The 12480-nt window shown below is 27.1% G+C and overlaps 2 protein-coding genes across 5 annotated transcripts; one reads left to right on the top strand and one right to left on the bottom strand.

Moving 5' to 3' along the window:
• Positions 1–4806: 4806 nt before the first annotated feature.
• On the bottom strand, positions 4807–11774 carry LOC122513501 (rhomboid-related protein 2-like). 4 transcript variants are annotated; one of them, XM_043629896.1, is made up of 5 exons: positions 11698–11774; positions 6123–6201; positions 5858–6046; positions 5449–5774; positions 4807–5353 (listed from the first exon to the last, which is right to left on the bottom strand). In XM_043629896.1, the coding sequence occupies exons 2-5, from the start codon at positions 6180–6182 to the stop codon at positions 4840–4842; spliced, it is 1089 nt and encodes a 362-aa protein (XP_043485831.1). In that variant the 5' UTR covers positions 6183–6201; positions 11698–11774; the 3' UTR covers positions 4807–4839. The 4 variants fall into 4 exon arrangements, with proteins under 4 accessions (XP_043485831.1, XP_043485829.1, XP_043485828.1 ...); XM_043629894.1 differs by lacking the exon at positions 11698–11774 and adding an exon at positions 10550–11282; XM_043629893.1 differs by lacking the exon at positions 11698–11774 and adding an exon at positions 6821–7552.
• Positions 8458–12152, top strand: LOC122513502 (Meckel syndrome type 1 protein-like). Its single transcript, XM_043629897.1, has 4 exons — positions 8458–8949; positions 9815–10514; positions 11193–11548; positions 11669–12152. Exons 1-4 carry the CDS (start codon positions 8873–8875, stop codon positions 12072–12074), a joined length of 1539 nt encoding a protein of 512 aa, XP_043485832.1. The 5' UTR covers positions 8458–8872; the 3' UTR covers positions 12075–12152.
• The last annotated feature ends 328 nt before the right edge of the window (positions 12153–12480 follow it).

Here is a 12480-nt window from a genome sequence, read left to right as displayed (position 1 = left end):
GAAAACACAATGGAAAGATCGTTTTGAAAGGGGGGAAATTAAAAAGAAAAAAACCATCTTCATCGATTTACGTTGATAAAAAGTTATATCTTCGCACGGTAAAGTAAAACAACTCTCTCACTGTAGGGAATAGCACCAAATAATAATAATAAATAAAAACAAAAAGAAATATATACAAAAAAAAAAAATAGATCGCCAGCAACGAGATTATTATTTCGAACGAGGACAGCAATGAAAAGAATAGAAGGAGGAGGAGGAGGAGGAGGAGGTAGGAGGGAGAGTCTATTACAAATAATAATATTTCGAAAAGGTTCGATAATAAAATAAAAAAAAAAAGAAAATCATTCATTTAAATTTACAAATGTTTTTTTTTGCAAAAACAATATATTACATTTAAATAAACCACGAAATAATTGTGCAAAATGAAATTCAACGACGAGTACGTAAAAAAAAAAAATAATTCGCGTTCAAGTTTCTCGCATCGAATATGTTAAAGAGAATTTTCCAACTTCGAATGAAAATAAAAATAAAATAATAATAATAATAATAAAAAGGGGGAAATGAAATATATAATGAAAGAAGGAAGGAAAAAAAATAAAAATAAATCAATCATATAAAACACATCGACCGATGGGGGAGGGGAGGGAGGAGTCGTAATTAATAAAAGTATGTAAAAGTAAGATAATTGATGATTGTCAGTGTAAAGCATACGCTTATTATTATTATCATTATTACTATTATTATATAATTATTATTATTATTATTATTATTATAAATATTATTATTACTACTACTACTACTACTACTACTACTACTACTACTACTACTACTACTACTACTACTACTACTACTACTACTACTACTCTACTACTACTATATAATTACTATTATTATTAACAATAACGATTATTCTGTCGACGTTTATGTGTGGAAAGAAAAAAAAAAATCGTATAAAAATACGCACGTACTATAAATGAAAAGATAATTGAGGAAAAAGAAAAAAAAGAAGAAGGGAAAAAATGTCTGTGTTTGTGTGTGTGTGTGTGTGTGTGTATGATTCATATTAGAGATCATGTTAAAAATGAAATTTACGTGCGATGTACGAATATTAATTTGGTATTTTAAAAAACACGCATACACATATACACGTGTACGGGGAAAATATGAAATATCTTTGTTCCGCTGTGATTGGTGGAGAAAAATAACTTGTGTAATGGCGGGAAAAATTAAATTGAGATGTACCTACTCGTTCGTAATGGGAAAAAGAAAGAAAAATAAAAAGAGAAAATGAAAATTAAAATGAAAACTAATCGAAGAAAAGGGAAGAAAACAAATAATACGACATCAAAATCGGTCGATGTCATCTACTCTGTCGCCTATCATCATTGTCATCATAATCATAATCATCATCATCATCATCATCATTACGAGATTATCTGTTTAAATTTAAACAAAACAAAAAAAAAAAGGGCAGGAAGTCCTTGTTGTATATACATATATAAATATATAAATAAATATATATATAAAATATATAAACCTATAAAAATAATACATATATAAAATATGAATAAAAATAAGAAGAAGAAGAAGAAAAAAAAGAAGAAGAAGAGGAAGACAAAAAGTCGAGGTACTCAAATCTCAGTTCCCTCCTGACTATACTTGTATCATAATTAATAAAAAATAAAAGTAAAAGATTAACCTAACGAAACAAAAGAAAAAAGAAAAGAAAAGAAATGTGAAGAACGTTGAGTACGAAGCTTAAAAAGATCGCATAAGGATTTACGAAGCTTTTAAAAATAATATTACCCATTAATATTGCTACTACTACCAACTTACTATAATAAATAACAAATACAACAACCACAACACAACCATAACTGCAAGAAAAAGAAGAAGAAGAAGAAGAATACAACAAGAAAATAAATCAATAGCGATTATTATCTAAGGATACAACGCTATTTATTAAAATGCGAATTATTATTAAAATGATCATTGATAATACACGAAGAAAATAAATAAAATAAACAAATAAGCAGATTATTACAATTAATAGCGAGCGAAAGCATACCATGCCTACAGTAAAAAATAAAAGTAAAATAAAAGTAAAGTAAAATAAAATTAAAGTAAAGTAAAGTAAAATAAAGTAAAGTAAAGTAAAGTAAAGTAAAGTAAAGTAAAATAAAGTAAAATAAAATAAAAATAAAACTACACGTGTAGCATACACGATAATAATATTATTATCAAAATAGTTCAATGTAAATTGTTATTTTTGTTGAAATAAAAATCACCTCCGTTATAACGATGAGCATAACCTTGTTGGCCTTTAATTTTACTCGATCATCCATATTCTTGTTCTTATATTTATATATATATTCGTATATTGTACATATACTTGCGATTAATTACGATGATATCGATAATTTTCCACGTGAAATTTAAAAAACTAACATTCCACCAATTTTACGCGGCAAAGTTCAAAACCGACGTTCCGATTGTTTAATGCGCCAAATTCAAAACCGACGTTCCGATTGTTTAACGCGCCAAATTCAAAACTAACAATCCGATTATTTAACGCGCCAAATTCAAAACTTAAATTATTAACGTTTGATAAATAGTTGATATAAATTTGATGGTCTAAATAATAAATAATATGTTCGATATAAATTAAGCTTTAAATATTCTCGAGATTAACATTTTCTGCAAGAATGCCTTGATTTTTCTATTGCCTATATATAACAAAATAATCCTATATAAATAACTTTCTTATATTAAATATAAGTAATTTCATAATGAACGTGTTTAAAATACGTCATTGATATTGAATAATTTAATTTTTATCTCGATCATCTTTAATATTACAATAATTTGTATATGATTTTTTTCTTTTTTTATATAATTTCATTTATTATATTTTATAAAAATAAATGTGTATCCAATATACACTATCATTATTATTAGTAATAATATTTTAGAACAAATATATACTTAAATTATAAATATACAACCATAATATGTAGTATCATTGTTTATTTCACACAAATAAAGTGTGTGTGCATGTATATATAACTGTATTTCATAGCTCTTGCTATTATAGTTGTACAGTACTAATAATGTCCAAGTTTAAGATAACATTTTTTGTTTTTTGTTCATTGAGTGACCAAAGTCTGATATTTTGTCTTAAATTGTATAGTTTTAACAAAAAATTACTACACGTCTGCATTATTACATCGTCATAAGATTAAATTTAATTATACACCAAAGTATTTACTTATCTTTCTTTTTGTTTTAATAATAATTGCATTGAGAGTAAGGCACAAGACAGTTCTAGTCAATAATACAAAATTTTAATACGAAGAATAACGAAAAATAATTGATTGAATTATTGACATTGTTGGAATACAATATCAAATCTTATTTCATTTCATCTTTTTCTTTTTCTTTTTTGTACGACAACGAAAAGTGTAATTATCCTGACGCATAATAAACTATAACTTAATTATGACTTTATAATTTTTGGTTCGGTTGTAAATATTACCGTGTCAACATATATAGGAGACCCTGTATATAATATTAATAATTAAATTATTAATACTACGTAGTCATACATATAAACTGATATAATGAATTATCATTATTATCTATATATATATATAAAAAAAAAAAATGAAATACTCTTATGCGCTACATGTGCGTAGTAATAAAAGAAAATAATAGTTGCTTATTTTTTTTTTTTTTTTTTAAATTCAGGTACATCAAGGTAACGAATCAGAAGCCAATGAAATAAAAAAAATATTTGTATGTAATTTTGAAACGTTAGCCTATAGTAATATTATTATAGTAAATCAAAAAAAAAATTATAAATATTACTATATATATATGATGGTAGCACCTATTGCGTGCACGTACTATCATATTTCTTTTAAACTAACTTCAGTTTACGTATAAATCAACAAAACATGGATTATATTATATGTATATATATAAAAAAGAAGAAAACAAAAAAGTAATACTGCACCTCTTGCTTTAAATTATAATAATCAAGTTCGTATATTCATACATATCGTACGATATAATATACCAAATGAATAATTTACATTTTTATAGAAGTTAGAAAATATTTGTGTACGCGTAAAAATCCAAAAGTAATGAAACGTTTATACAACCACTATATGCATTTATATATATATATATATAAATATACATTGTGCGTATTGAAACGGAAGAGGTAGCACTCATTTACATGTGCAAAATGAAAAATTAATTGTAGAGAGAGAAAGAAAAAGAGATAAATAATGTAATCACACAATACGCAATAGGAAATTGATAATGATAGTAAATTATTACTTGTTTTGCAATGCCCATAATGCATTGTATATCACAGTACATCTTGTAATTGTGTGTATCGATCTTAAATGATATTATATAAATAGATATACACATACATATATATATATATATTATCATAATTCAGCAAGTTATTAAAGCAAATTAGTTTTCTTTATAAATACGTTTGTGTTTTCATCGCATACGTTCTTTGATTAATGCTTTAAGCATTAAACAAGACACAGTTTAATAGTAAAATTATAAAATATTCTTTTTTGCGTAAAATTCCATTTAAAAAAGAATTCCTTTTTTTATACGCAATAAGTAAGTGTGTCTCCTTAATTTGTACTGATTCTCGATAAGGCACGTTCTTGGAACAATTCATTTTAAATTACAATATTACGATATTCATTTGATGTATATATATATATATATGTAAAAAAAAACGAAAAAAGAAAAAAAAACAAAAAGAAAAGAAAAATAAAAACGAACACTATTATCTATTTTTTGTAACTATTACGAATAATACGAAGGATATAAAATATTCCACAAAATAGCTGCCGTCATGAGAATTGTGTATGTAACAATACTGACCCACCAAATAACCTTTTCCCAAGTTCTAACTTCCAGGTTACGAAGGACATTAATACCGACAAGAAGTCCGGCTAAAGCACCAGCCAAATGAGCTACGTATCCAATTTGATTGTCTACGTCTACTTCAACGTAACGACTGTATATCGCTTGACCTACGTCAACTACGGCTATAACAAGGAACACTACTGACTGAAGGCCAGCAAATTCCATTTCTGACCAATTCATCAATATCGTTGCTACGTGTGCAGTAATTAGTGCGTATACACCACCGGATGCTCCTGCTAAATAAACAGTAGGATCTGAAACCGACGTTCCAAGAGATCCAGCTATCACTCCCGCTATGTAGATGATTAATACTCTCCACCATTTATGAACCATTTCCAGTGGTATACCCAGCATTATTTGAACGAACAAATTAACGACCAAATGAAGAATTCTAAGTAATAAAATCAAGATATTCGTTTCTTACATTGTATAATGTCTTTTGTTAATTATTTCATTCATTTTAATAGATATTAGAAGAGAACTTACCCAACGTGTACGAACATATACGTCACATACCTCCATGCTTGGTATCTTTTGTGCGGATTATAAATAAATAAAGTAGCTGCTGGCCCGTCCATGGAAAGTGACTTATGTTCTATAACGTCGTATAAAAATAAAATAATCTCTATTATTGATATGGTTATCATCGCCACCGCCGGTGGCCTACAACTATATTCCTCTTCGTATTGTCCATCTGGATAATCGGTAGAGGATTGAGAATACTGGGCAGCGGTTGGTCTTTGAGGCACCATCGAATGTACATAACGTTGTACGAGATGACCAAAAACTCCTTGCATATCTTTTCTATGAATCTAAATCGCAAACAAATCTAATTGAAAATGTTCTTTTTTCTATTGGAAAACATAAATAAATCTAATTAAGAATATAACCATACCATAGCAATGAATTCTGGATATTCTAAGTAACCAGAATCATCCAAATCTGCTTTACGCATTATTATATGAACTACATTGGCAGGAATATCGTTGGTATACGCAGAACCTCGTATCATAGCCTTCAACTCCTGATATGAGATCTTACCGTCACCATCTAGGTCATATTTTTCAAAGATACCTTTCCAATGCTGAAATTCATCATCGTACAAATAAATAAAACAACTTAGATAGAAATATTTCTTAATAATATAAATTGTATCTTACGCTTTCGTTATACTGTAAAGGAATAGTTATTGCGCTCTCTCCTTCTTGATTGGTCGCCATTCTAATCAATTTGAAACTTCTAAACGAGAAAAAACAAAAATTAATATAACGATATCGATCGAATGAAATCATTTCAATACGATACGATCAATCATTCGTATAAATTTTTTAATAACAAGATCGAAGAAAAATATTCTCTTCCTATTGTAAATATAAATATTTAGAATAAATTCGCGTGATGGAAAGAAAAAAAAAAAAGAACAAAAAAAGAAAAGTAATAATTGAGATATATATACATATGGTATCCTTTTTTTTGGTTTTCTTTTTTTTGTTAAATAAAAATGATACCTCCAGGTGTATGTAAAAAGTTGCACAGAGGTGTGAATTGTTCAGTAACGACTCATCGACACAATAAGTGGAACTCAAAAAACGATTTGAGTCAATGATATCACTCACTTCGATGAAATATTTATATTGTCTATCTCTTATCAATTTTATAGAGAATACACACAGATATGTAGAAAGAGAAAGAAAAACAAAAAAAAACTGAGAGAGAGAGAGAGAGAGAAAAAGAGAAGGAAACAACGATGACGAGTACAACGATGACTTAACTAAGAAATATGATTTCATCCAAAATTAAAAATCCATTAAAAACTTTTCTAATGATAAACCTAAATTAAAGATAATATGATAATTACCTGTGAGGTGTCAGTAACCCTGAGACGTGGCAAAGAACAACAATATCTTCAAACTGTACTCCCAAATTAAATTTCATTCATCATTTTCAATAAAAAAGAAGAAGAAGTAGAAGAAGAAGGAAGAATTTTTCATAGAAAATAACTTCAAATGATAAAGAACAATTTTCTTCTTAAGTATAATAATCCAAATCACAAATAAGAGGAGAAGAAACGTTCGAATGTTAACACACATAAACCAGGTGCAAACACTATAGTAATCACAATTCTACACCAGCATTGGTATTATCGGAGAATACGGTTTATTCGATTTGGCCTTCGACAGGTGTATCTAATAAAAACTCTCATCTTTTTTCTTCTTTCTTTTTTTTTTTGGTGTTTATTATTATTATTATTATACTTCATAGACGATAGAATGAGAGAAGAAAACCTTTTTTTTTTCTTTCTTTCTACGAATTTTCAAATGTTACACAACCTCTTAGGAAAAGAAAAAGAAGAACAAGAAGAAAAAAAACATAAAAATAAATTACCGAAAATGATCTTTTTTTTTTCAATATGATCGATATGGTCTTTTTAAGAACATAAAGGTGTGCACAAGGTGTAACACGTTAGATAGGTAAACTCATGATTTCTTTATAGTGCACGAGTTCAAGTTTAGAGGGAGTAAACATAACACGGAAATGCATTTTTCTTTTTTTTTTCTTTATAAGTATAAATTAAATTTGTTTTGTTTTTTCTATTAATTATTATTATTATTATTATTATTATTATTATTATTGTTATTTGATAATAATTATTTTGTATTCTCTTTGCAGTTGTTGTTTTGATTTCACCGTTTGTTCGTATTACAAATTGACTTATGTGAAATTAATGAATAAAATAAAAGATACGAGGAAAAAAAAAGAATGCAATTAATTAAAAATCATTAAAAGGATATTCATTTGGTTTAATTTTGTATTATTCGTGAAGACTATTTCAAGATAATCTGTCGTAAAATGTAGAAAAGCAACGGTAAAGGTCCCCATTGGCAAAAGGAATGCAGTCAATTTAAAACCGGTTTTAATGCCGATTCTCATATATTTTTTTTTTCCTTTCTTTTTTTCTTTTTTTCTTTTTTTATTTTCTTAACTTCTTCTCACGAAACACACAAGAAAATTCTTACGTTTTTTGCAAATAAATATTTAACGATAATAACATTGTAAATAGTTATACGCGTGTATCTGCTGCATATCCGATTGACCAATCAAAATGATGGAATTTAAATTTTAAAAAATGTATGCACGTGATTTATTTTTTTAAATATTATTTAAATGACCAACAATAAAACAATTTTCTTATTTATTTTTGTTATAATGTCAGAATAAACAAGTTTAATATACGTATTTAATATACGTATTCGAATCTATTAATGAATTACAATTGAAAACTGGTTTTCTTATTATTTACCAAGCAAAGAAAATAGAAGATAATAATGAAACACGTTTTAACAGGAAAAATGAAAAAAATAATATTTTATTTTTTAATATACGTCATTTGTAATAGCAGAAATAATATTTCATGTTTATTTCTTTAATAACTGTGATAAAGTGGTAATTCCCTAATTATTGTTCATTTTTTAACATAGTATTTATATCACAATAATTACAGTCTTTAGTAACTATTTTTGATTTACGTAGTTTTACGTATTACGAATATTTTTTCCCAGCATTTTGTTATTAAAATATTATTTGAATTAATTGAAATTTAATTTAAAAATAATTTGATGTTAATTATAGTAAACATGATGAAAATGATCTAGAGACAAACGGAAATATGCATTTTGTTAAAGATTGCAACACCAGGAAATAAAATGAAAAATTTACATCACGAATGTGTGAATCACCTATCTTTATTTTGATTATTACGTTGCTAAGCAACGATTAGGATACTTTGTTTCCTACTTCCTTCATTACGTCTATAGTTGTTTTTTTTTTCTATACTAAATTGTGTAAGAAAGTGAAGGAAAAAAAATTCCAATTTAAATATTATTTTTTCCATGATTTTATAAAAATCAATATGACGGATATTCAGGAAAGAAAAAAAATTGCTGCAAGTTATCGAGTTAAGGAACCTATACGTAATTTTAAGATTAGGTATAATATACATATATACCTAATTTCTCATTTATATAAACATACACAAATGTACATTTATATTTATATGCATGTGTGTGTAATTATTTATGCATGCGTTCGATTGGTCAATATATAAATGGCGCGAATATTTAATATTTATTATTGAAATAAAATAACACTATATATAGTGTATTTTAATATATTTATAATTAATTAAATGATACTAAATTATATTCACATATAAAATATTAAAAATTCTTATATTTTTTATTGACCAATCAAATGTTCATTAATGTATGTTTTTCCAAGAATAATTAATAATACACCTAACAACAATTTATTTAGATTGTTATGTTACATCGTTACATTCGTCCATAGGACACATTCCCTGTTGGCCTTGAAATTTGAAAGGATTTTATCAAGGATATTATATGATGTCTAAATGATTAGACCTAATACACGCACTTATATATATATATACGAATTATAAATTTATATACTTTTTTTTTTCTCCGATTGCGAAAAAACAAAATATATATAATAATTATCAACTTCGTGCTTGTGTTGTAAAAAGGAATGGAACGTTTTTGGATAATGAAATTCTTGAAATAATTTTCGTTTACGTAGATACATACTTTTCTTTTTTTCTTTTTTTTAACAAAAAAAGAAAAAACGTAAAAGTTTATCTTTGTAATTAAATGTGGAACGAAAAAATATATGTTTGATTTTTAAAGGAAAATGAAATAGTATGTTTGAGAAAAGATTAAACAGAAACCTTGAAAGTTAACAGAAGCCATCTGGTTTGGAGATAGAAATCACGTATATTTTATATACTCTGAATCAGTATTTATGTAGTATTTTGATGGTACGTTTATTGTTACAGAGTTAGAGTCGCCCAACAGAAATCTTTGCTAGCCGACTTATTTGATACGGAGAACGATACAAGAGATTCTAATTATTTGGAAGAAGAAGAACGTATTTTTAGATGGCAAGAAAAGATCTTCAGTCCGTTCGAGATAGAATTTTACAAAGACGAAAACAACTGCGTTAACGATTATCAAAAAAAATATCACCAACTGGTAATGGAAAAAAATTTGCAAGGTTCGCATTTGTACAGTTACACGGAAACAGATTCGTATTATCCCAATGAAAATTTGCTTACTAAGCCTTACCAATCCTATTTGTCGTTTAAAAATCAATCTGCGTTACCCAAAGTGCTTAATCGTAAACCTTTTTCACTGAGATATAATAAAAATGTTATCGATGATAGAATCACGGATACCAGGATACGTTCTAATCATTATTTTTATATGGAACGTAGTACCATGTATATATTACTCGATTTAAGTAGAAAAAATAAGTCTGATTTGTTTCATTCGTCTGATCTCGAAATGGAAACGCTACTATGCAAAATAACATACGACAAAGTAAATAATATTTTAACCATGTATCCTGATTTTACTTCTGACCAATCTTACACGCTTACAACGGATAGCGGTATTAAATACGATTATTGGATAGAACATTATTCTGAAATTCAATCTACATCGGAATTGGAAGAACAACGTGAAGAATTACGACAAGTATGTATGATTATTTAATTATTAATAGTACGTACCCCACATAGGAAATTTCTGATATTTGTCTGATCATTCTTTGCGGATAAGACATTTTGTCGATATATACTAAATTTATTTATTTATTTATTTTTAATACTCCCAGTTTTTGCACTGTTTAATACTCAAATCTTTAATACTCTTATAAAATTGCACGAAGAGGTGCATACATTTTTTAGTTCACTGATACTATAATTAATTCACTAAAATTAATTTATTTCTTTGTCGACACTTTTGTATCAATCGATTAAAAAATTTTAATTTTTTAATTAAAGTCCTCATGTTCTAAAAATATTGTAGAAACGATGTTAAGTTTATTGTAGATAGAATTTACTTAGATGATCGACCATGTTAACCAGTAGATTGTTTAAGTTTGACTGACTTCGATATTTCTTTGAATGTTCCCTTCCAACACTTTCTTTCACTAATATAAATTTTCTTAGTGTTGGATCATGTATAAACTGGAGAAGGGGTATAACCCACACACATACATATTACTGTTTATATCTTTCTAAACTGACATCATTACTTGACTCATGCTTATAAAAAAAATCTATGTATGGGTATCCTGTAACTGATGGTATAAGCGAACTGGGGTGTGATTCTACGTGAAAGCTAAAATACTAATATTTTAATATTTTTTAGGAAATACAAAAACTGATGTTGTACAAAGCTGCAGATATACCAAACGAAATAGAATTAACAGTACCAAACATATTGCAAATCTTTTTAAATCTAAACATCGTTTCCGCTTACAATTTTACTTATGACGGTTTATTCATAACTTATTATATCGTTTTACCTAAAGATTGGAGTACCAAACAAAAAGAAAGATTAGTTGGAAGAACGCAAAAGTGTCGTATCAAAGATAAAACTGCTTACTTTGATTATATTATGGATATATTATTGGATTTGCATTTAAATGTTTTAACTAAAAATGCAGCTATTACCAAGTGGCCGTCTTTATTAATATGTGTAGCATCTCTCGATAGTTGGACTAGGTATGTATTAACAAATTTTAAACATTGTTAATGGATGCAAAATAACAATAGGTGATTACAGTCACCGGTAAGACACTCAGAATGTACAATAAATAATATATGAAATTAATTTGAATATAGATATCGCATAGAAGGGTATGGAGTAGTACCTATATCGTTGTTGCCAGGTACACACGAATTAAATATACCCACTTGGAGACCAGCTGGAGATATCGTTGACTCTCTTCGTAGATTTTTTACCGGTGGTACTTATGAACTGGAAGATATCACACATTGCGGTATTCCATTGATGCACGACAGTGCGTTGTTGGACAAATCTAATTTAAATGTTGTATCAAGCGGTTACGTTAAAATAAATCTTAACATTGTTCATCGATATAACGTCGATAAGACTACGACAAATTTTCAAAGTAAATATCTTGATAGAAATAACGTTGATGCACTTATGAATAACGTTGAAAATGTCTTAGAACAATTTAAGGCTGCTAGAGAACGTATGCTACAAATAAGAAATAATGATTTATGACTTTGTTTAATAATCTTAGAATCAATAAATGTATAAACATATGTGCGCATTGAAAAGTACATATAAAAATAGGTTAAAAATTTGTTATTTTGATAAAATAATTAATGAATAATTAAAAATAATGATTAATAATGAAATATTATAAATAAATGTAAAACTGCGTACATTGAAATGTTAAAAAATCTATTGAAACTATTACAAGACCCAAAATAAGGAAATTTGGTGAATTAGGTTAATAGACTTAACCCAGAAAAAAATTAACCGCACAAGAGAGACCTTGCAAGGTTTTTCTGTGGTTGTTATCTATTTTTCGTGGTTACCAACAGTGGTAAACTACTATCTTGAACGACGGTGGCTCTATAGCGTTGCATTAGATGCATTATATAGTTTCCTTTCTCAGTATAAG

The sequence above is a fragment of the Polistes fuscatus genome, unplaced genomic scaffold, assembly GCF_010416935.1.
Source record: "Polistes fuscatus isolate 324 unplaced genomic scaffold, CU_Pfus_HIC Scaffold12, whole genome shotgun sequence".
Taxonomy (NCBI): domain Eukaryota; kingdom Metazoa; phylum Arthropoda; class Insecta; order Hymenoptera; family Vespidae; genus Polistes; species Polistes fuscatus.
This window is presented reverse-complemented; position numbering and strand designations above follow the sequence as displayed.